General features: G+C 47.0%; 1 protein-coding gene across 2 annotated transcripts in view; it reads right to left on the reverse strand.

Moving 5' to 3' along the window:
* GON4L (gon-4 like) overlaps window positions 1–26,277 on the reverse strand; it is a 421,863-nt gene that overhangs the window by 310,903 nt on the left and 84,683 nt on the right. For both annotated transcript variants that reach the window (XM_086947415.1, XM_086947414.1), the window contains exon 12: window positions 17,363–17,555. In XM_086947415.1, the coding sequence (XP_086803541.1) occupies window positions 17,363–17,555 (193 nt within the window). The remainder of the gene's footprint in view (window positions 1–17,362; window positions 17,556–26,277) is intronic.

The raw sequence follows: 26,277 nt of genomic DNA on the forward strand, positions 1-26,277 counted from the left end.
CCCGTGGGACCCGCTTTTGCATTTCAGCTTGACGCGTCTTCCCAGTTCCTAGTCTGTTGGCTAGTGAGCCCCCTGAAGACTTACTTTTGAATCTAACTTGCTTTCCTGGTTGCTCCAGGCTTGCTCCAGCTTCCCTACAAAGGAGAAGCCCCACAGACCTTGCTGGTCTGCCACTAAGCCAATCTCGACATCCTGCGTGGGTTACGTTTGCCAAGGCTTGTTGGGTCCAATCCGGATCCCGACACAGCAGTCAACTAGATCCTTTGTGGGACAGCTCGAATCCAGCTCCTGGTCGTTGTCGACGCCTCCTGGACCTCGCGGCTGAAGAGACAAACTTCCCCTTTTCACCTGAAATCAACCCACATTGGCTGGCAGCTTTCCATCGCCATCCTGGTCACCGGCAAGACACCCAGACTCTGTCCCTTCTGCTTTCAGGTTCTTCAGATCTTCGATCCACCCGGACACTTTTCCTCTGGTCGCCTGCAGCACTTTCTTGCAGATCTCCATTGAAATCGACGATGAAACCCGACATCAAAAGACACCTATGCACCCGGCTTCCGTGGGTGAGGTAACACAAGTACTCTGGTAGTCTCAAGGGTATTGGCCCTCCTAGTGTCTCAGTCTAAAAGGGTTCCATCGTAGTCCTTTCGGAAGTATCCTTAAACTGTAAATTTGTAACTTGTTCGTTTCCCATAGAAAGTCAATGGTAACCCGGTGCTGTGTTTAGACACTGCACGGAGCTCCCGTGAGCCTCCTACTTCCTAACCCTTGGTTGTTCCTAGAAGCCCCAGCGATTCCCTAGGCCTACTTTCTATTCCAAACGTGGTTCTTATACCACTATTTTAGTATGTGGTTTGTGAGGCCCCTAGGGCAAAACATATACTGTGCAACTTATCGTATGCTAATTGAGATCCTTGTAATGTATTTTTACCTCTGACCTCAAAGAGTGCAGAGGGCTAGTGTTTAGAATAAATACATATATATTTGATATATACCTTGTGTGGTGTGCTTTCATTTGGTACTCAAGGGATTATAATTGGTAAAACAACTAGCTTAATTCGCTCTCTGTAGTCTTAGCCCGATGACTGCTGGTCCATGCTACCACTAGGATAGCTTTCTATAAGGTTGACTTTCTCACAAGGATAACATAGCACCTTCTAAAAATTGAACTGTATCAATATATATATATATATATATATATATATATATATATATATATATATATATATATATATTTTTTTTTTTTTTCTAAATCCGACATGGGATCATGTGGGAAAGTAGTCCTGGAGAGAACTGTAGTAGGGGGCGAGAATAGCAAGATATAGCAGATGTACATCATCCTTTAGTCAAGTGTGTGATTTGACTGTCTAGTAAATGTATTTAAACAGGAATAATTTGCCCATACATGGCTATATAAATAAATATATAAAGGGACACTGATCTGACACATGCATTGCGAAGTGCCATTGAAAGCACATGATAATACAACTTAATGGTATATATAATCATGGCGAAAAGTCCCTAATAATGTTCAAAGCACGTATGCACTTTATTAATTAGTTGCTGTCGCATATTTTTTTAAATGAGCACTTTATTGTATTCCATGATAACCCAATCAAATGAAAAAGTACAGATGTATTTAAAGATGGCCACTGCATTTGCAATAGCTGCATTAGGCACCGTCTTCTATGTTGTTGAAGCTTCTGGGTAAACCGGAGGGTTAAAATGTCGACTGTATATGCTCCCATGCTGCTGTGGAAAAAGTTACACTGGCAGCACGACCTGTACTCTAAAGAAGAGAATTTTGGAACATACACAGGCCATCCAAAATGGTGATCATTCCTATGCTATGGCGAAACACATCACTAGCCACACTAATAAAACTTGGAAGGACATTCAATATTTTGGCCTAGCCATGATACCGCAGCATGAACGAGGAGGAAACAGGAAATTAAAACTACGTAGATTACAATCCAAATTAATCATGAGATTCAGAACCAAACAGCCTACAGGATTGAATGGGGACGAAGAACTTTATTTTCATCTTTAAATTGTTGCTTGTCACGAACAATAAATTCTCTCGTCCACGAGTAATAGGACCAGAGAAACCAACCTGGAACATGAGGTTTTGTAAAATTGTGGGAATGTAATTATGAACTACTGTGCAGTTAAGCTGCAGACAATGAACATTTTGAATTTATTTGGACATTAACTGCGACTAGATCAGAGCAGTGGCAAGGGCACTCAGCCCTAGACATAGAAAAACACTGTGTACACACACATGACGCCGCTTATACTCAGCAATTTAACCAGGTTTATACAACAACCACACGTGCATAGTAACACACTGCTCAGCCGCGTATTGACAGATGCAAGCATCAAGATACGATGCATAAAGGGACCAAACAGTTAATTTGGAAACACACATGCGCAAAATACAGCGCATAGCAGGGCACTAAGCCCGCGATTGCGCTCAGCTTCTCATTAATTCTTTTGAAGCGAACACCAGCATAACACAAATAGTGTAAACGGTATGAAAACATCAACCGTAGTTAATAGACATCATGCACAAACAACTGACGTAAGTTAAAAAATGTAATTGAATAAAGTTACATACAAATAACTGTATAAACTTCATATCCCAGCATGCATCACTAATGTCCAAAATGTATATATATATGGAAAGTGAAAAGGGACAATTGTATGACACTACAGTGAGTAGGAACGTTATGTTCGAAACGCGTAGGCCATCACAGTGTGTGGAATACAATTTACCAAGCGGAGTGCCAGTGCCAGAATATTTTTTCAATTGAGTGGAATATATATATATATATATACACACATATATATATATATGTATACATACATATGTGTATATGTATACATACATATGTGTATATGTATACACACATATGTGTATGTATATACATATGTGTATGTATATACATATGTGTATATATATATATATATATATATATATATATATATATATATATATATATATATATATATACACACACACATATGTATGTATATATATATTCATTGCTGAGCGTGAGGCTTCTGAGGTCTGGACCAGTATGGTTCCGCCATTATCGGACAGGACTAGGACTAGGTGTCATTTTGAATTTAGAAAAATTAAATGGCATATATTCAGGCCCACATTTTGGGTTTCTGTCAGGCTTATTAAACTGTACGCTATTTTTCTAATGCAGTTTGGGGTTTCTATTGCGCTGCATGAACATTTTAAACATTACCTCTAAGTTCAACCTGCCTTCTATGAACCATAACTGCCAGGAGGGTTAAGCACAGGTGTATATAATGACTGTGAGAAAGTGCCTCTTGACATGATTAGCCCCCACTTTTTGCCTGGTTTTGATGTGGTTTCGATTGTAATGCACAGGGTCCCTGACAACCAGATCTCCTGTGCCAGTACTTCTTCTCTACAATTGGTAGCTCTGTCTCCCTGCAAGTCCCTAGTAAATGGTACCCTTAGTACCTATGGCCTGGGAGCTGCAGGGCCCCCCTGGGATCCCCCTCACAAGGACCATGCCACTTGCAGCTTGCATGATGCTGAGCTGAAAAACGACAAAGTCAACATGGCACCTCAGGGTGCCATGCCAGCCAGCACTGCCTGTAGCTATAGGTAAGTCCCCCCTCTAGCAGGCCTTACCGCCCTAAGGCAGGCTGCACTATACCACAGGTGAGGGCATATCTGCAGCAGTAAAACGTTTTTAAATAACTTTCAAATAAAAAATAAACCACAGGTGAGAATTAAGCCACTTCAAAGAGAATATCTTGCTAAACTATTTGGAAGCAAGATAAAGCGTGTTTAAGTGTATCCTATTTTACAACATGACCAACATGTGCAACTAAAATTGTCACATCACCTGTATCTTACCCTCACCTCCACTCATTCAACACTGATTCACAGCCAAGCTAGGCATGATAGTGGATAGCAGCCTAAACCAACCACATGTTGCTAACTTCTTCTTTTCCCCCACATGAGTGTTGTTGTAAGTACTCAGTAGCCCAGGCACCGCTGGAGCACATAACCCTGGGTCTGGCTCTATTCAGCCGTCATATTACAACCTGTTATACCATTGCTCCAGCAGTTTTCCAGAAGCAAAAGCTTTCATTTCTTAATTACATTTTGGAAGCAAGTGATTCATTATCTAATGAAAATTCTGAGAAACTCCAGCCCTGGGTGGCGAACGTGCAAAGTAACACTGGTGCTGCTGAACACCACGAAACCAGAGTTGATGACTCGAAAATGAGATACAAGGAAATTTAAATACAGCAGAGAATACAGTATACTAGAAGGACTGTGAATGTCAGTGATGCGTTCTAAACAATTTCCTGTTCCTTGGAGGGATAGTGTAAACCACTAGAATACATGCACAGAGGGATGAATGAAGTTAACATAAAAAATACAATTATTCTTACACATAGAAAAACTGTTCTTGTTTTTGCAAAACGTTCTTGTAGAGAGAGCTCTGTACCCTCAATCTTAAACAAATAAAATCGGTAAAAGCAAAAACATTTTTGTTTTAAAAAAAGCACACATTGCCATAGTAGTCTGGCACTGAAGGGAGCTACTTTGTGTAGGGTTGGGCACCTTGTGAAAGGGAAGAATGCTGTCACTCATAGGGAAGTTAGCCAGTGACTGAAGTCGGCTGATCCACTACCACATGCATTCTAGGCAGAAGAAAAAAACTGAATGACAAAATAACAGACCACTGGATGAAAAGGGTTGGATGAAAGCCCTTACTTACCCTATAAGCATCTGTGTGTGACATGCCTAGCATAAGTCAGCCATTTAGTTTTGGGATTGGAAGTGTGCAAGTTGTTTTTCTTTACGAAGTCTTTCGAGTCATAAGGTATAGTGACTTCTCCTCTTGCTTACAGTGCACATGGTCCTCAACTCCACTTTTAGATTGTTTTTATGCTTGGCAGGTGAGAATGGAGTGTAAAGGATGATGTATCCTACTGAGAAGACCATGCTAGTATAGTGTAATTATTTATTTGGAACCCTTACAGATTTACGGGGAGGAGGGCGGGTGCATGTGATCTACAGCACTACATGCCACAAACAGATGCTTACGGGTTAAGTAACATTCAGCGTTTGATGGCATGTGTGGCTTAGCATAAACTGTAAAGCAGTTCCCCTCCCAAAGCGGTGGCTGATCTGTGAGGGGTGTATTTGCTCAAAATAATGTACGTAAAAGTGCTTGGCCCACATGGGCTTGTTGACGGGCCATGACATCTACACAGTAATGTTTAGTAAATGTGTGCAGAGTAGTCCATGTATCGGCTTTACATATGTTAGCCATGGGTATGATTCCTAAGAAAGCCATAGTAACTCCTTTTGTGCACGTAGAATGAGCTTTTGGAGGAATATGGAGAGTTCTTTTAGCTTTTGCACAACATATCTGGATGCATTTTACAAACCATTGTGAGATGCCCGATTTAGAAATTGCTCTCTCTTTGTGTGGTTTGTTGAATGCCAGAAAAAGGTGTTTTTATGAATGGCTGAGTTCTGTGAATATAGTACATTATTGTTCTTTTCACCCTTTAATGTAAGGCCCCTTCCGTATCTGAATCTGGTTGAAGGAAGAATAAGGACACCTTAATAGGTTGGTTGAGATGAAACTGGGAAACCACCTTAGGAAGGAATGTTGGGTTGGTACGTAGTACAACTTTGTCCTTATGAAGTGGAAAGAATGGTTCTTCTAGAGTTAATGCCAGAAGCTCACTAACATGCCTGAGTGAAGTGATTGCAATGAGGAATGCAACCTTCCATGAGAGGTTTGGAGGGGGCATTTATATTAAGGTTCAAATTAGGGACCCATTAACCTAGTTAAAACAAAATGTTGAGATTCCAAGCTTGAGTTGGTGAGACTCTAGGCGGAATAACTCTTTTGAGACCCTGTAGAAAAGCTTTAATTACATGAATCCTATTTTGTAGATATGCAGCCACTACAGTGAGATGTATTTTTATGGGCATGAAAGCTAACTCCGATGTTTGTAAATGTAACAGGTAAACAATATCTTGAGGTTGTACTGTTAATGGGTCAATATTCTATAAATGAAAATAGTGGGCAAACGTTTCCACTTTGCTGCGTAGCAGGCTCGAGTCGAAGGCCTTCTGGATTCTTTTAGAATATCCATATATTGGTTGTCTTACCGCTCCCTGGTTCTGTGTTAGAAGGTCCTGCCAGTTGGGAAGTACCTTATGTGGGATTACTGATAGCTCTAGTAGTGTGGTGAACCATGGTTGTCTAGGCCATGTCGGAGCAATCAGGATAAGGGTTAGAGATGTCTGTCAAAGTTTGCGGACCACAAACAGAAGCAGGGTGGGTAAGCGTATGCAATTGTCCCTGACCAACTCATCCATGGTGCATTGCCCTAGGATTGGGGGTGTTTAAACCTGGAGGCGAAGTTTAGGCATTTTGCGTTTTCTGCGGTTGCAAACAGGTCTACGTGTGGGGGACCTAATTGATGAAAGCATGGGAATAGTACAAATGCCCTGATCTCCTTCTTGTGGACTAGTTATTGTCTCCTGCTGAGGAGATTTGCAAGTTGGTTGTCCATACTTGTTGTGTACTACGCTAAAAGGAGAATGTTGTGCCAGAGAGTGTATGCCCAAATGTTTTGGGCTAGATGAGACAGTTGAAGTGATTGATGCCCCCTGGTTTTGCAGATAATACATTGGTAGTCATGTTATCTTTTTTTATTAGAATTGCCCTGCCTATGAGGTGAGGGAGGAACGCTTTCAGCGCTAGATCAACAGCTAGCAGCTCTAGGTGATTGATGTGCAGAAACGTTTGACTGCGTGTCTAGAGTTCCTCAACAGTCAATTCCTGTGAGTGTTCTCCCCAGCCAGTAAGTGATGTGTAATGTAAATTGATACTTGTATAGCGCACTACTCACCCGCAAGGGTCTCAAGGCGCTTGTACGAATACCGCTGTGGAACCCATCCTGGCTTTCCCTGTGAGGTGTCCACTCCTGGGCACCCCCAGGATGGAGGCCAGGCATCCTTAGCATTGTGGGGGCCGTTGTGGAGATTAAGCAAGCTATTGCCCAGAGTTGCAGAGTGGGACTCCATGATTGGAATAGGCACCGAGGCGAGAATTATCAGGTCCGTGGAATTTTGAGCACAAGACCCGCCGAGGCGGGGAATTGAACCCTGGTCCCGGGCCAGACCTCTAGATCAGGGTCTGCCGCTTTAACCATTGAGCCACACTTCTGGTTCTTATGGTCCTCTGCGGAGCTGGGACCAGAAGCGGGTGTCCCTTTAAGAGATTTTGAGAATTGCACCACTGCAAACAAAGGAAAGCTTGACGGCTGATAAATAACAGATCCTCCAGCTGACCCTCCGCTTGAGACCATTGATTGGATAGGCATTGTTGTAATGAACGCATATTAAGTCTGGAATGTGGTACTATAGCTATAAACGATGCCACAGTTCCTAGTAGGCGCACAGGTCGGCTTAAGCGCTGGTAGTTTCCCGGTGCGACAATGTTTGTTGGCTCCCCCAATGACCACCTCCGCCACGGATTCCTTCACTACCACCCTTTAATAGAGACCCTCAAGTCTCCATAACCACTCACTCTCGCATGCATTTCTTTTGCTTTATAGCACCGCTCGTTCCAGTGTAGGGTGTCTGGGCACTTTACATCACACACACATTACACAAAGACAATCAATAATATGTGTGTAAATCAGTATGTAGGAAATGTTACATAAGTCAGAGGACTACAACGTGTAGGAGTCACATGTCATCCATACTGGTAGGCAGTATCGTTTAGGATTGCTTGGTCTGGGGAAGCACTAACTCAGACTTTAAAATGGAACACCATAGTTGGGAGTTCTCTTTAATAATAAGAATTGATTTCTACCTGAATGAACCCTTTTTGCAACATAAGGATAAGGAAAAACTGAGGAAAAAAATCAAAACGCTCTAACCTATACCTTGCAGTTTGCATGCATCTCTTTGATAACAGTTAATAGCTCAGTGTTCTATATTAGGATTTCAATTTATAAGCTGAAATTAACAAAAGGATCTCTGACAAAAGAGGTAACCCCTTGACCTATTTATATTATTTGCACTTTGTAATCTGCATGGTACACGTTCTTTGCCGCAGGATTATTAACCCTCTGCTCTACCTTACGATTAGACAAAACTCCAATCTCTCTCCTGGAAGAAGATAAATCATGGGAGTTATCTTGACATTTTTATTGTAGCCCACAAATTGCTGAAGGCCAGAAACGCGACAGCAGGTGCTTTTAACACCATAATATACTTACAAAAACGGTGCCCCCACTCAAAGTCAGCGCCCTGTGCAGTGGCACCAGTCGTACTGCCCTATAGCCGGCCCTGTAAGCGCATAACCGTTCTGACTAATAGCTGTTTGATTGACTGAAATAGCAGGATGATTGTTTGAGGATTGAATCTTTGCTGCATTTGGGTAACCATTTCCTATTTGTGAATAATGGCTAGCTCCTAAGTAAGGCTGTATTTGTAAGAGTTGCAGGTGAGATTTGACTGCGCTGGCTGTGAAACCTAGTTTGTGAAGAAGGTTGATTGTTGTTTGAGTACGTTGAAAAAAAAACGAGATTGTCTTTTTTATCAGCCAGTCTTCCAGATACTTCTGTGAGCTGCTACTACTGCTAGAGCTTTTGTGAATACCCTTGGAGCTGTAGATACCCAAATGGTAGCACTTTGAATAGAAATTGCTGACCCTGAAACTCAAGCTTGATGTATGTGCGATGTGCTGGACGAATTGGTATATGAAAATAGGCGTCCTTCAAGTCTTGTGCTGCCGCAAAGCCGCCCTGTTGAAGTAGTGGGATGGCAACTTGCAGAGTGACCAAATGGAAATGGTCAGACAAGATGTACTCGTTCATGGATCTTAAGTCCAGGATTGGTCTTTGAGACGTGTCCTTTTTGGGTATTTGAAAATATAGTGAATATACCCCTGTGCTTTCGTGTTGTATAGGTACAGGTTCTATTGCTCCTTTTTGTAGGAGAGCTAGTATTTCCTCTTTGAACAGATGTTGATCTGTGGGCAATTTGTGATTGCGAGGTGGATTGTCTGGAGGTGTTGACGTGAGCTCCAGGCTATTGCCATGTTGGATAATATCCAACACCCACTGTTTAGAGCTGATGTTCTGTCAGGTGGGGACATTTTTTTGAAGTTTTCTCCTGGAAGGTTTTTTGTGATCGGGGGGAACGTTGGGCAGGTCATGGCTTTGGGTTGGTGGTAGGTTGGGGAAACCACCTCTTCCTCTACCTCTGTAGTTATTCCCTTAATAGGACCGCCTATAAGGTCCTCTATAAAATTCCCTGAGTGCTGATGTTTTGGATTGTGGGCGTTGGAAAGATGTAGGGGTGTCTGTGGAGGAGGGTTTTTCAGCTCCATGGTATGGTGAGCGACAAAAAGATCCTTTGTGTTGAGGTTTGTAACGCTCCCATGGCCTTAGCTGTCTTGTGGTCTTTCTTGATCTTTTCAAGTAGGGAGTATACTTGTGGAACAAAAAGGTTCTCTCCATCATAAAGGGAGCGCAAGTATGTTTTGCTATACCCCTGAAACTTTAAGCCAAGCATGGCGTCCGATTAACACACTAATGTTAATTCCACTGGCAGAGAAGCCAGCTGCATGCAGGGCGCATCTGATTGACGTGTTGGCAATTAATTTACCTTCTAAGGCAATTTCAAAGGCCCTCTGTTTATATTGACCCGCGAAGTGTACGAAGAGCCCCTCCATCTCGTCCCAATGTACCCAAGCATAACTTGAAAGGTGCACAAAGGAGTTAGCAATTCGACACTGGTTTGTGGATTGCACTGCTACCCTTTTTCCCGCTGCGTCTATTCTCCTGCTTTCCTTGTATGGAGTAGGGGGGGGGGGCTCCCCAGATTGACGGGAATTTTCCCTCTTTCTTACAGTGGCAACTACTAAGAAGTCCGGTGGTAACTAACCCTTTATGTATGTAGGGGCTGTAGGAGAAGCTTTGTACTTCTTGTCAACCACTGGTGTTGTTACCCATGCCTTGACTTGTTAGGGGTATACCTAAGCATGCCCTTTAGCATGGGTAAGTATTGGGCTGATCTTTGGGAATATGATAATGTTTCAAAAAGGAAGTCGTCTTCCAAAGGGTTCAGTATGTAGTGGAACTTAGTGGTAATTAGCAATACTCACAGATTGTCCTGCAGGTAAGTCTTGGATCTTGAGCTCTGATCCAAAACTTCCCTTCCTGAAAGAAAGTCCCCTTAACCGATGGGCTTGGGCCTGCTGTTGTGACTCTTCGGTCCCAAAGATGTTGAGTCTCGTTGTAACTGCAGAGACATCTTGGCTCTTCTTACGCAGGGTCTTTTTGGATAGAAATGATAGGCACGCCTCACAAGTATCTCTGTGATAGACCGGTGAAAAGCCCATGTTACACACCAGATGTTGGTCGGTGTGTGGGAACTTGGTGTGGCAGTATGGGCAAATTTGAAATGTTGTCAACTCCATTACCGGCTGCACATGGGTGGACGGGACGTCAAAAAGAAGTCTTTTGCCCTGAAGGGCGAAGAGCCTCGATTGGCTGGAACGAGTCAGTGTCGAGGAGCGACCAATAAATATGTTAAATAAACCCCAATCAATACAATACTTAAGGCCTACTAAATAGAGAGGACAGTGCCGAGATGGACACATGTTCGACCCAGATAGCAGAAAAACAACAATGTAGTCGGGGACCATGCACACTGTGAGCAAGAGGAGAAGTCACTATACCTAGTGACTCGAGAGACTTCTTCGAAAAAAACACAACTTGCACACTTCCAATCCCAACATTAGATGGCAGACTTATGATAAGAATGTGTATCTACAGCCAAACATGCCATCAAATACACACATCACATTTTAGCAACAAAAACTTCTGACCTAAAACTCAAGTGGGGAAGCTAAAAAGAAGCAATGGTTTAAAACAGCTTAGAGTAGTCAAGGTTCCATCGTCTCCTTTCACACACCAAGGAGGCACTATATGAGCAGTTCTGAGCGACTGTCTTAACAATTAGCGTTTACCATCAAATTTTAAGTTTAGCAATCTCAATAATGGGAGAAATATTTGCCCTTTTCCAATATTGGCCTTGGAACCGTGTAGTGCAAGATGAAGAGAATACGCTCTTTTGAACAGCACCAGCACTCTAGGATTAAAACAAATTTATCAAGCTTGTAGTTGAATGGGCATAGAATAAAGGCCCATACACTGACATCTGCACAAAGAGACTAAGTATCATACTAATTGCAGTGTAGGCAAGGCAGCGATTATGTAAAAGTATTTTATAAAACTGAATGTATCAACAGGAAAATCATGGATTACAGCATTCACCTAGACAACTCTTAGCAAAAATGGAACTTGTCGGAACACTGATCATTCCCCCACCACCAACATACCAACCCAGAGAAGTCCCTTGATGAGAAAAGACATGTTTAATGTACACTGTTACGGGGGTTTAAATATCTTATAATGGCACTTCTTAAAAGCACTAAATTAATTACAGTTCATTGGAATGGAACCCACAAGGATTTTAATTAAAGAAACTGGTGTAAACTGCAGAAATAAAATCAACATTAAAGTATGGCGAGGAAATGAGTAGTATCGATGCTTACAAATGACACATTAAATGATGTGGAAGGCATTTCATTTAATGAAAATAGAAAAACAATATTTGAAAGGTAGTGAGGGGGTTGAAGATGGCAGGGAATTTAAAATGTTGGTTTGGGAGTACAGAGACTGTTGGTAAAGTAAAGGACTGTGAATATTACAAACTGATTGTTATAGCTCCTGAAGAAATACACAAAATCTAGAGTAAAAATTGTATGAAATGTTTCTAACAAATATACAAATGGCAAGTTAAAATGAAAATAAAAAAATATGCCCTTACGAAAAAGTGACCAAAAAAAAGATGGTGTTCGAAAATAATTAAAACGTTGCAATACAAGCATTTAGAAGTTGGTTTGAACAAAATACAAATGATCAGGAGGAGCCAAGCTCGACAACGAGATGGCCGCACGTTAGCTCGGCTCCGCCGCCCTACCTGCCTACAATCTAATATCCTGTCGATTATCCTGCCCAAAACGGACAACAACTTATATGCAGAGCTTTGCAGTAACTTACCATCCATCCCGGTGGGTCCGGTGTTCGGTGGATCCACAGCGGTGCCCTCACGGAAAGTGCGGCCTCCCCGGGGTTGAGACCGGGGCCTTGCCCTTAGCGAGTTGCCGGCGAGACGGTGTCGGCGGCGGCCTCGGGTGGAGGTCTGGGGCCGGCCGGAAGATGCCGATGTGCGAAGAGCCCGGAGGCAAATGAACGCGCCTGGGACACTCGTCCGGTGCTCCAGAGGTGGTGTGCGGCAAGTTGTGGGTTGGGGACGCCGTGTCTGGTGGCTCCCCCCTTTGTTGCCGTCCGGCCGTACCGGGCTCCTTCACTTGGTGGCGAAGAGGGATTTTGGTGGAGCGGTGTCACCGGCGGGTCCCCCTCCCTTGTGACCACTATTTCAGCGCTGTGGGTGCTGCTCGTGCGCTTGAGGGGGGTCCCACCGGGGTTCTGCTGTTGAGCTCACCCCTGGAGACGAATCCGGAGAGACGGCGTAATTGTCGCAAAATGGCGGCAGCTGCCATGTTCCGTGCAGGGTCCCGGGATGCCGATTTCTTGCCCTTGCACTCCGCTTGGGCCTGTACTGGTGAGCTCGAGCCCACGGTGGGCGACGTCCTGCAAGCTTTGAGGTCCTGGAGGTCGACCTTGGTCCGGGATTCTTGTGTGTAGAGGGATGTAATGGCCGCCATTCCTCCCGGGCCAGCTTTTGAGGACGCGGATGGGTCCGGTGCAGTCGTTGATTGTTCCCCGCTTTCTGGTTGGGGTGGCGATGGTCCGACTCATGAACGGGTGGAACCGCTGGAGTTCATTGACATTGGTATATACGGTTGCTGTGAACAGTTTCTGCATTGCCCTCGGGAGAGGGGGTCCTATTGGCTGCTTCCGTTGATAATCCAGCAACTTTTCCATGGCCTTTCTTCATCGCCATGTCCTATGCCCACTGGATCTACGCATATAGCGACGTTGGCTAAGAAGGGACTAGGATGAACCCGGTTCTTTTCGGAGGGCTACTGATTGGTGAATGGAGTTATGGACTGCCCTACATTGTGATACTTTGTTGATTCCTTCGTATTTGCGTGTTGCTGTACACTTGCCAGTTTCGTTTTCGGCACTACTCACGGCGCAAGTGGGCGGGGGCCGTACCATTTGCTAATGGTTCCTCTCCCCAGGCCTTTTTTTTTTTTTCTTTCCCCCTTTCCTTTTCCGTTTCTCTATATTCTCTTTTTCTATATTTCGGGTTCATCATTAGGGCGACAGGCACGCTGCTGGGGGGGTAGGCCGTAGCCTTCTGCAGGGGTGCAGGGTGGGGCGGGTGGAGTAGAGTCTATTAGGTTGTTCTTTGTTTCTATGGCTCTTTTGTATCCTTTCCTTGGGTCTCCACGACTGTGTGTAACCCCGCGGGGTGAGTTACTGTGAGGGGAGGAATAGGTATTTTACGTCACATGATACTCATGGCACTGTTTCTCCTGAATTTATCGCTCCGCCCCCAAGCACGTTCGCTATTTGTATTATTGCTCGCCTTTATCACTGAGGGGCGGGTACTATAACGTGGAGTCCCCCTACTTCTTTTTTTCTTTGGTTTTCTCGTTTTCTTGTTTCTGGGGTTGGGATGTATAGTGATTGCAGCCTATTTGCTTCCCTGATGGGTTTTTATTACTGCGGAATTGCTGTTCAGTTAGTCCAGAGGTCTTCAAACTGTGGGGCCCGACCCCCAGGGGGGTCGTGGAGTCCTTGGAAGGGGGTCGCAGATTCTGTCAGAGTGCAGTTCCTGGCTTGGGCTGATCGAGGGTGCTCACGGTGGAGGCCTAATTCACACCGAGGTGTGAAAAGCATCAAAGCCTCATTAACAAGTAAAAGGTCTTCTAAAGACCTGACAAGTATATGTGTGGCTGTGTGCGTGTCCCTGAAGCCGTTTCGAGCTGGGGGAGGAGGGGAAGTGGGGACTGGGGCGGAGGGGGGCTGGGGGAGCAAGCTGTAGTGTAGCCCTTTGAGGTCAATGGATATTGCGTGCCTGGAGAGGTGGGTCCCGTGACACGTCCCCCGCCCCCAGCAGGTAGGCACAGAGATGCCCTCCCATGATGGGGAAAGAAGGAAGAAGATGCAGAGAGATACTGACCCCCCCTCCCCCTTGAGAGAGGCCAAGAAAAGGTGGGTGGATGAATGATGGGTGGATGGGTGGATGGATGGATGTAAGGATGAAGGATGGATGGATGTGTGAAAAGGTGGGCGGATGCATGATGAATAGATGGATGAAAGGGTGGATGGATGGATGAAAGGATGGATGCAAGGGTGGATGGATGGAAGGATGAAAGGGTAGATGGATGAAGGATGTATGGATGGATAAAATGTTGCATGGATGGATGGATGTGTGAAAAGATGGGTGGATGAATGATGGGTCAATGGATGGATGAAAGGGTGGATGTATGTATGGATGGAAGGATGAAAGGGTGGATGGGTGAAGGATAGATGGATGAAGGATAGAGTTATGGATGTAAGGATGAAAGGGTGGACGGATGAAGGATGAATGGATGGATGAAAGGGTGGATGAATGGATAAAAGGGTAGATGGATGGAAGGATGAAAGGGTGGATTGATGAAGGATGGATGGAAGGGTGGATGGATGTATGGATGGATAAAAGGTTGCATGGATGAATGATGGATGTGTGAAAAGGTGGGGGGATGAATGATGGGTGGGGGGGATGAATGATGGGTGGATGGATGGAAGGGTGGCCGGATAAAGGATGGAAGGATAAAAGGGTGGATGGATGAAGGATGAAAGGGTGGATGGATAAAAGGTTGCATGGATGAATGATGCATGGATGGATGTGTGAAAAGGTGGGGGGATGAATGATGGGTGGATGGATGGATGAAAGGGTGGATGGATGAAGGATGGATGTACGGATGGATAAAAGGTTGCATGGATGAATGATGCATGGATGGATGTGAGAAAAGGTGGGGGATGAATGATGGGTGGATGGATGAAAGGGTGGATGGATAGATGTATGGATGGGAGGATGAAAGGGTGGATGGATGTATGGTTGGATAAAAGGTTGCATGGATGAATGATGGATGGATGTGTGAAAGTGTGGGTGGATGAATTATGGATGGATGTGATGAGGTCTAACAGGCGCATTTATGGTTGTCAAAAGTTGATGATGAGCAGTACCAGTTTCTAGAAACTTTTGTCGGAAGGGGGTCCTTACCCCTAAAAAGGTTTTACAAGGGGGTCTCGGCATCAAAAAGTTTGAAGACCTCTGAGTTAGTCTCTGGGTACATGTGGTTGGGCGTGGAAACTACCATTGAGGAATTATAAGCGAACCTATGTTTTGCATGCTATGGACCTTTCTGATTACTGCTCTTTTGTTGTACTGCAACGAAACAGTTGGATTATTCCCCGCCATGTACTCCAGGTTGCTACCTATACGACCGATCCTTTATTCTTTACTATATAAAATTAACCTCCTCTAATCCTGTGTCGAGTGGTTCTAGTTAGCTGATAACATTGACTTGCAGCGTTAGGTAATATCATCTAACCACTCTGTGCCTTTAATTGATGATGGTGCTTTCCAGTTTTGCTCCGTGGGCGGCCTCCGGGTTGTAGGCCCGTATTTGTACGCATCCATTTTCTCAAATAAAGGTTTTCAAAAATTTTTAAAAATAAAAATAAAAATGATCATCATGCTTCATGCGACGGCATTATAGCAGTTGTTTCAGTGTACGAAAGGTTAATCAGAACAAAAACTGGAAATTCCAATGATCACAGAGTGCCTCATCCAAATAATAGGGGCTCGTTCAAGGCATTCGATGACACTGTTAATTTACAGAGACTAAAATGCCAAGCACTTTCAATATACAGTTGGCTTTCATTGACTTTTTCTAGCTCAACACTCAGAAATATGTGTATTCACAAAAAGATCAGGCAATCTCTTCTACGACACCACCATGGATGACATCCTTCCACCTAAAACACTCCTATCAAGAAATTAAATACGGAGTAGCTCTAAACTGGGTGAACATGCAAAAGGCAAAACTCATACATTTCTCAGAAATCTTTCAGTAAATTCCAGCAAGCCTGTGTGCCATCAATCCCAGTGAATTAATTAGCACACCAGTAGTACCTTAAATGAAATGTCAACATTGACCGAGTAACTCCAATTGACCTTTTGTCTCTGTCAGCTGAGCCTTCCATCTTTTAGATCTACGAGTTGGCCACTGCCATGTGTATGGAAATGGGCCTTGTTGCTCACTGCAGTGTGACCAATCTGCTCTCACTTTACTTACATAGACAGTAGACCGAATATGCGAGGCCAGCCATAACTCACAGGTCAAACAAAATTGTATCCACTGGGATTGAGAGAACAGAAAAGTTTGGGAATTAAGTTAAAACTGAATGGGTGTTAGTAGTGTGATGTGCTCCGTTCAATAATGGGATGTTTACAATGTTTTGCTCATAAAACTGGATATGCAATGTGGGCAACCCCTAAACTTCACAAAATCAGGAATGTTCCTTTGGCTTTGAGAGAACCTTTAAGAGAAGCATTGACATATTTGTGTGACCCCCTGGGTGAAATATCCAGTAAGGATCAAGACATAAGAGCACCACATACAACAAATATAATAAAATGAAAAAAACTACTGACCAAAGACAACGAAAGGATAAAATTAAGTATGTATGCAGGTTTTCTAAACCAGATGTTATGTTTATATGTGATGTGGTTTTGTGCAGGGCATCAGCCCTACAAATTATGTTTTGGTACTGGTGTTTCACAGGCACTCTTTCCCATCAGTATGGCCTCACAGAGCTTTTGGTTGGCCGGGAGACCCTTCTACACAATTCCAGTGCCTGACACAGTGAATTAGATAGAGCACCTCAGCCATGTGGTCTCGTAACAGTGAGAAACTGTTACTATTACATTTTGTGACAACCGGTTAGCATTTGGGCATAGACATAATAGCACTTTATAAAGTGAATTTGGTGTTTGCCAAGTTAGGGGGAGTGGCACAGTAACTTGTGCATAGGCAAGTCAAGAATAAGAACCTGATAAAGGATCTACAGAGCAAACTAAACATTAGTGTTGTTTCTCCAAGGCATGCATGAGGGATATTGAAGACTTCTGTTTAGTTAGTTGTGCCACTTGGCTTTTTTTTTTTTACACTGGAGGAGCAGCACTGACTACTTATGGCCGCTGTCCTTGGCCCTGGCTCAGCTTTACGCTTACCCTCATTCCCCAGGTCATCATTCATAAGGCCTTGAAGCCACAACTTCCAGTCCTCGTCATCTCCAGTGTTGGGGTCATACATGTCCGGTGTGACATCAGGGGCACAGAGCTCTGCCTCCAGCTGTCCGATAGGCACGTCCTTAAGGGTGATTTTGGAGCGTGTGCGGCAGGCAATGATGCTGTCAGACATAGGCTGCATGTAAGGATAGAATAATCAGACTCTGCCCAAAAAACAAAAACAAAAAATCTCTTGTTGCACTTTCATTTTACAATATTAGATTGAGGGAACAAGCACACCAAATAAATTAATTATTACAGTATGCTTTATAGGCCAATGAAATGGGGGCCACAAACAAAAGATTATCTACAGTTACATATGACCATTCTTTAGATCTAAGGGTTCTAAGGATCATGTCACATTATTAATACTGTTAAAGAAACAGCACATGGTAGATCAAAATCATACACCATATACACATCTGCAGCAGAATAGCCAGAGAGTCAAACAGCTCCCTCAAACCCCACTGGCTACCCTAATATTGCCAAGATGAATTCCCTATGCACTTGATCACCTGACTTACTCTCCACCCAGATATTAAGCAGCTCACTCAGGGAACCACTCTTGTTCAATAACCAAATCCCCAGTTTACACACACACACACACAATAGCCATAGCAGGTTGGCCATGACACCAAAGCAATTTATTGCCTTAGCACTAGGACTTCCTTGGTAGAGGCACCTTGCCAATGAGTAAAGGGATGGAAGTGTGGTGAATGTAGAACACAGGTTTGATATCCTGTTTCCGTTTTCTAAAGTGCAGTTATTATAGAACCCAAACTAATGTGTTGGTTAGAACGCATTCACCTAGTAAGCCTGTAACAAAGATATCAAGTTAAATAGATATAAGAGGCATCAAGTAAGGCTATAATTCTTGACTGTAGAGGGACATTTTTGAGCATCTTCGTCTCAGAAAATATTCTTGCATCTCCAAACCATATAATGTTGCATTAAAGTCTGCTTTTTCGTGCTTCATAATCCCACGAGTGGGAAGTTGAAGTACAAAAACATTCCCTTTTAGGAGACACTGGAACTTTGAGAATGGAAATGTCAACAAACAAAAATAGAACGTAAAACAAATAAACAGGAAAACTCCAACAGACTGTGTGGAGTGTGCATATGATGGTTGTATGAATGCACCACAAAGTACTTGGTGAACACCAAACTCCAGGTACCTTTTCATGTCTGATAACCAATCCAACCCCAAATGTGGAACGATTTTAAAATTCTTGGCTTTTTAGCCTTACATTACAGTATCCAACAGTAGTACAGGATGTAGGAAGCAGCATAGGACTTACAAGTGTTTTACATAAATATATATATAAATACAGACCTATTCTAGCTCCTACTAAGCTCTATATTTATAGTCAGCAATAGATGCTTGTACAAGATCCATTTTATTTGTGTGCTTTAGAAATGAATGTTTCATGTAGTTTGTGATCCTCTGCAGGTTAAAAGGCATGTATTCGAGCTCAATATGCATGCAGGTGATTATATCTTGACTTCCCAAAACCAGACAACAACATCTCTAGTAACACTCATAGACGCAAGCGTTGTTTACAAAGAAGGAGCTCAACGTGAACTGGTGGAAATCTAGTGCTGCCAACATAAGGGTGTTATTTTGGGTGGGGGTGTTGCACCCTCAATGTCTCTCTCTCTACAGATGGAGCTTACTATCTTGATGCAGACTCAACCTAAAATACAGATAAATTGAGTTTCGGAATGTCTCGGACACTGAATTTGATAAAGCAGCAATTTTACCAGATTCATTCGTGACTCACCCTCTGTTTTTGAAGGACAACAGCGCAACTATAAATAAAAGACATTTTAACTGAAAAATGCCTTTTATCAGACTTGCCAAGAGAATAAACAGTTATCTCAAAGTTATATCCAAAACATTTATTCATTAATTTTGTGGTGTTAAGTAGCACGCAGTGGCACTGTTGCAGATCTTCACCATTCAAAATAGATATTTAATGAAACTATGTAAAAATAATTATAATTGCCACTGAGTGTGACAATTAGACAAATGTCAAATATGCTTCAATGGGATATTTACATTGTATGGGGTGAGATGTCTTCAAAGGTATACATATATGCATAGAGGGTCATCTGAGTGAGTGAAGGAGGAGAATTAGAAGGGCTGAAATACAAGCGTTCATGGGTTTCTAGACTTAAGACAAACCTTTATTCCCACCTGGATCAAACCCTGTAAAATCTTCATAGAGCAAGCTGTAGGCAGGCAATGAATCTACCTTACCACCCTCTCCTTCTCCTCAAATCAGTATGCAAAATACACTCATCTAACTAGCACCCTCCACCCACTTTTCTGGCCAATCATTTAGCCAGATCAATAAACAAGAATTGTCTTGGGGCGTGGTTTGGCGCTGCATCATGGCGGACGACATAGAGAAGCTCCGTCCCGCCATTCACTGATCTGTCTATATATCCTGCCTTCCCCCGCTCCTAAGTGCCCTAAACGTGTGCCTCGGGTGTCGGATACTGGCGAGACCCCACAGGTGCGGGCTGGGCAGCTGCCGGGCAGTGGGGACGGCGCCGCGAGACCCCCGAGCAGTGAGGCCTACTGGGAAGAGTCAAGCCGGGACTTGGAGTTTCGCGGTCCCGGCGGCGCTGCATTGTCCGGAGGTGGGGCATAGGTTGGCTCCTGAGAGACCACGGCCGAGACCGGGTCGGGGACGGGAGCCGGAGGACAAGAGGCGGATCTCGAGGCGGTGATCCCGACCTGGCGCAGCGATCCGGAGGTGAAGGCCCGGCGGTGAGGCCTATAAGAGAAGGTGCAGCCGGGACCTCGAGTTTGGCGTACCCCCGCAGGCTACACAAGACGCTGGCCCGAGGCCTCTACGGTCCCCCCGCGGCGCCGCAGAGGTGAGCGGTTACACCAAAGCTCGGGGGGACGCGAGTGGAGGGGCGTGTGTGGGCAGCACACGCGAAGCGGGCAGTGGAGCAGAGATCCTATACTGGCTCCGGGACCCTGAGGAGGCAGCCTGGCGGCGAGGCCTGCGAGAGGGGGCACGGCAGGGATCTCGGGTCTGGTGCAGGCCCGCAGGCTACAACAGACATTGGCCTGGGGCCCCGCGTCCCCCCACAGTGCAGCGGGGGTGAGAAGCGGAGCTGCTCCTTACTGGTTGGCCCGGGTTGGTGGCGCCCCCCACTTGGCGGTCGGGGCGGACCGCTGCGCGGGCCCAGGCGAGCCTCTCTTTGATGAGCCACTGCAGTCAGGGAGCCCATCCCGAGGAGACCATTGCAGCGGAGGAGGGGGGGTCAGAGCCGCACTGGGGGTGAAGAAGGTGGGGGCATCGCCCTGCGGCCAGCAAGACATCTGATGGGCCTAATTGGCGCGCGCCGCCCCCCCCTTGGGCCATCGTCTTTACCATCGGTGGGTCCTCTGATCGGTAGTGCGGAGGGCCTTCAGAGAGTGTGAAGAGGAGACCCAGTGGACAGGTGCGTGGAGACAAGTGGGGCAGCGGGCCCGCGGCGGCAGTCGATACACTGTTCCTGCCTCAGAGATCCTACCTTGGGCCGTTGCAGCCGGACCGGGGACGCTTGGGCGGGCGGGGGCCCCCCTCCCCTCAGTATCGGGAGTCCGGGCACCATACGCAGTGAGGGGCACGGCCGGTCCTTCTGGTCGTCGAGGTGGCGCCTGCAAATCGGGGCGCTCACCTTCGCGCAAGGCCGGGCCGGTGAAGACTAGCAACCCCCCGACTCCAGAGGGGAAGACCCCCTGGGGCGCTAACGGCAAATCCATAGGCGGAGGCTCCCGGACGCAACCCGCCATGACCAGGGGCGGGAGCGGCGAAGAGCCCCCGAAACAGGGCCCCATTGATAAATATACGGGGCCGAGTGGGGGAGCTGGAGCCGCTGGGGGCCCGCAGGTGCCGGGACCGGACAATGCGGCACTCATGGCGGCGATAACCCAATCCAGGAACATGTTGGATGCGAAGATAGGGGCAGTGGGGGCGGATGTCACACTGCTGCGCCAAGACCTGCGAAATGCTGTGGCTCGCATCACGGAGGCCGAGATCAGAATATCGGGAGTGGAGGACGACCTGGCGACATTGCAGCGAAAGGTGGCCAGCATGGAGGGGATTCAGAAAGGCCTAGCTCTCCGGGCAGAGGATGCAGAAGGGCGGGCTCGGAGGAATAATCTGAGGTTTGTGGGGTTCCCGGAGGGCTGCGAGAAGGACAACATGGAGAACTTCTTGCCCCAGTGGCTGGAGAGCTGGCTCCCACCAGACTCCCTCTCACGCTGTTTTGTGATTGAACAGGCGCATAGAGCACTCATACAAAAGCCACCAGTCGGGTCCCGCCCCAGGCCAGTGATTGCCAAGATATTGAACTATCACGATCAGGTCACTATCCTGCGGCAGGCGCGGGCAAAGGAACCCCTCATGTGCGAAAACCAGAAAATCCTGATCTTCCCTGATTATACCAGGCTGGTCCAGCAACAGTGACAATCATTCGCAGCAGCTAAAGCACGCCTCCGTCATCTTAAGCTTCCATATGCCTTACTGTATCCGGCCCACCTGAGGGTGGTCTATCAGTCCCGTACCCTTTTCTTCGACACCCCAGAAGAGGTGTTTCACTGGACAGACGAGACAGTCAAGATACGAGTACATACCCCTCCGGGCTGAGATTCAGACTCGTCATCCAGCGGTGCACCGGGGCTGACCCCCCGAAAATCACGGAGCAAGAGCAACTGGCGGTCCAGATCTAGGGGTCGCTCTGCCTCCGGGGGGGCGGCGAGTGGAGGGGGAGCTGCCTCTGACCCCTCGAAGGCTGTCCCTTGAAAGGTGGACCTACTTGAGATAGCAGGTGGGCATAAGCATGCTTCTGTGGAGTCTGCTGGGTTGGGGATCTCCCCGCTGGATATTCCTGAGGCTGAGAGAAACGAACATTTGAGACACTTGAATTTCTAGAGATGATGTAGATGTGGGACTAATGTGGGGTGGGGTGGGTACTAAGGGCGGGCGCACTCCCTGAGTTTAGAGAAGTTGACGGTTGTTTGGGGGGATGGGTAGAGTTAAGGGGATCCATTGGGGTGGAGGGTCGTCGACCCAGGGTTCGGGGTGGAGACTCTGCTACACCGCGACAGGTACTTCATTGTTTTTTGAGGTATGGGGGGGGGGTAGGGGTCATGGGGGAATGTTTGATGTTGAAGTTGGGGGGGAATGCACGGTCCTAGTGATGTCACAGTGGTGGTTGAATGTGTGTATACATGGCGCGCACAGTGGCTTGTTGATACAGGAGGCTGACGATGACGAGCCCGGGTGATGTGGCCAACGGGCCCAAAGGCACACTTCGTGTCCTCAGTTGGAATGTGCGGGGAGCATTGGATAAGATTAAGCGAGGGGCGGTTTTGAAGCAGGCTAAGCGAGCGGGCAGATGTGGCAATGCTACACGAGACTCATCTGTTAGGCAACAAAACCCTCAGCCTCCAGCGCTATGGCTATACCCAGGTCTTCCATGCTGGATTTGCTAGGGGCTCCAGAGGGGTCGCCATTCTTATACATCGTAGGGTCCCATACGTACATAACACCACCCAATGGGTGGATCCACAGGGTATATTTGTCCAGGAGTCCTGGGAGAGGAGCCGGTAGTGTTCGGTTGTGTCTACGCCCCGCCCCCCTTGCAGTGGTCCATGGTTAAAAAGATAATTGCGTTGTGGGCAGATATCCCAGATGTCTTAGCAGCAGTGGGTGGTGACTGGAATGATGCGGTGGAGAGTGCACGAGATAGCTACAGGACAGGGGGGGGACAATGGCAACTGGAGGTACCAATTTGAGCGATATGATCAGGAACCTGGGCAGGGTTGACACTTGGAGACACATCCATGGGTCAAGGAGTGAATATACCTTTCTTTCCGCAGTACATAAATCCTTCTCTAGGCTGGACTACATATTTGTCCCTACGGCAACCCAGGGAAGGGTGGAGTACGTGGAGATACTGCCGCGTGGGCTGTCAGACCACTACCCAACGACCGTTACTATTCGCCTAGACCGGCGGTGGCAGCCCTTTCGGTGGCGCCTCTCCGTATGGCATCTGCAACTAGTGGAATACCAAATACACATGCGAGAGGCCATCGCCCATTATATGACCGAGAATGAAAGGACGGTGGCGGACAAGGCGACTATGGGAGGCCTTGAAACCCACTTTGAGAGGCATAGACATAGCTTGGTGTGCGGCGGCTAAGACAAAACGTAGAGAGGACCTGGACCGGGCCGAGGCCGAGATTAGGGAACTGGAGAGACGCAGTGGTTTGGAAAGTGGAGGTCAGACTGTGGGGCAGTTGTTGTTTGCCCAGCAGTCTTACGCCTCGATGCTTTTAGACGAGGCGCGACAGATGTGATTGGCAACCCGCAGTCGTATATACCAATGGGGAGATAAATCGGGGACCATGCTTCACAGACTGTGTCAACCCTGACCCAGGCTCGGACCCTCCCGAGGGTGGAGGATGGATCTGGGTCCCCGATCACGGACCCTGGGGCGCTGGCGGAGAGCTTTGCAACATACTATGCTGACCTTAATGCCCCGAGTGAATGCATCTCTGCGGATTTGATTGGCAAATTCATAGCCGATCTGCCGCCGCGGGCAATCTCAGATGAGGCTCGAGATCGCCTTGATCTTCCGCTGACGGAGGATGAATTGGGTACGGCCCTAAAGGAATTGAACACAGGTTCAGGCCCCGGGCCCTAACGGCTTTTCCAGCTAATTTTTCTAAGAAATTCCACCTACTACTCGGGGCCCAGTAAAGAGCGGTAGTGGAGGAGGCAAGGGAGCGCGGTAGTCTGCCCCCAGACTGGAGGCATGCTGAGGTTGTGGTATTTCACAAACCTGGTCGACCGCCGGAGAAGCATGCCTCGTATCACCCAATTTCCCTATTGAACGTGGAGGCCAAAGTTTTGGCCAAGGCGTTGGCTAATCGCCTGCTGCCATATATTACGGACCTCATACACCCGGACCAGGGGGGGATTCATGCCCCGTCGGGCGACGCGACATAACATTCGGCGGGCTCATGTTGCGGTGGCTGCGATCCGCTCCACTGGGGAGCAGGCAGCACTTTTCCTGGCCGACATGGACAGGGCGTTCGATTCGCTTAGCTGGATTTACCTGTTCTCGCTCCTGCCCGACTGAATTTGGGTCCCGTTTTCGTATCCTATGTGCCGTCGCTATACACAAACTTGAGGGCCTCGGTTCGCGTGGCGGGGGTGTCATCCCCGAGCTTCGCTATAGGGAGGGGGACCAGGCAGGGCTGCCCCCTCTCGCCATACTTATTCGCCTTGGCTATGGAGCCGCTAGCGGCGTGGGTTCGGATGGATGCACAGATGCGGGGGCTCGAGTGGGAGCGTGGTCTGTCAGATAGACTCACACTCTATGCAGATGATGTCCTGTTCTTCTTAACGGACCTTAATAGGTCGGGTCCCCGGCCTTATGCGTATCCTGCAAATTTTTGGCGAGACATCGGGCCTGTATGTCAATTCGTGCAAATCTACCCTTTGGGTACTGGGTGATGGCCTGGCAGTTGGCGACTGGGCATCGGCCCATCAAATCGCGGTAGGGGGCATTAAATACCTTGGGGTGTTCCTGTCGGAGATCCCCGCTGTACCCTGGGAGCGCAATGTGGCGCCGGTGTGGGAGCGCACCCGGGCTGACATCAAAGTGTGGTCCCGCATGCCACTGACGATCTATGGTAGGTCGGCCATCTTTAAAATGGTGGCTCTGCCTAGACTACTTTATCAACTTCAAAATCATCCCTACCCTATCTCGGCCTCATGGTTTAAGCAAGTAGACTCAACGCTGGGACAATTCCTATGGGTGGATAGCGGGGGTTTGGCAACTTCTGATGTTCGCTCGTACTATCAGGCCTCGCATCTCCTTGTATTGAACGAATGGTGGTATGGAGGACAGGGGGGACCCGGCCTATGCGCTGGAGCGGTCCCTTATGGAGCCCCACATGCTCCATACATTGTTATATGCAATCCAGAGGCGTGAGGCACTGCCGTCAGTAACGCAGGTGGTATTTGATGTTTGGCGGCAAGCCCTACGGCGAATGGGTTAGTGGCAGACTTTGACGGAAGAAACTCCTCTCTGGCGAAACGGCCGCCTCACTGACCTGGCAGCCCTTCAGGGCTTTGCGGAGTGGGATGCTATTGGAATTTCTAGACTAGGAGATGTCATGGCAGGAACGTCACTTAAATCGTTTCAGGACTTGAGTGCTGAATACCATATGCCCCGCACTCAGATCTTCCGATATTTACAACTCCGACATGCAATTACCCCCTATATAGAGGGGTTGACATCTCTCCCCGAATTTAGTCCGCTGGAGGCTCGGGTCTTTATGGGGGACATTGAGACCAAATAAATATCACGAAAATATCAATCCCTGATTATACACTGCTCTTCTGACCTGCAGAAACTTAAAGGGAACTGGGAGGCGGACGTGGGGGAGTTAGAGCAGGAGGACTGGAACGAGGCGCTGGTAAGCCCCAGAGGAGCGGCCATCTCCGTGAGCCTGAGATTGATTCAGTTTAAATACTTGCACAGGGTGTATTTCACTTGGCGGAGGCTGTGGCAGGCGGGCCTCATTGCGTCCCCAAATTGTAGTAGGTGTGGATGTGAGGAGGGTACATTCCTTCACACAGTGTGGAGTTGTAGCCACTTAGACAGGTTCTGTAATGGGGTTTGGAATGGTTTGGAAGAGGCCCTGGGCTGGGTGCTTCCTCGCACGCCGCGCCTGGGACTATTGCATGTGTTGGATGGAGTGGGGGGTAACCGCCACAAGAGGCATTTGCTGTTATTGGGCCTTACGATTGCCAAAAGAGATATAGCAAAATCATGGA

The sequence above is a fragment of the Lissotriton vulgaris genome, chromosome 12 (genome assembly GCF_964263255.1).
Source record: "Lissotriton vulgaris chromosome 12, aLisVul1.2, whole genome shotgun sequence".
Taxonomy (NCBI): Eukaryota; Metazoa; Chordata; class Amphibia; order Caudata; family Salamandridae; genus Lissotriton; species Lissotriton vulgaris.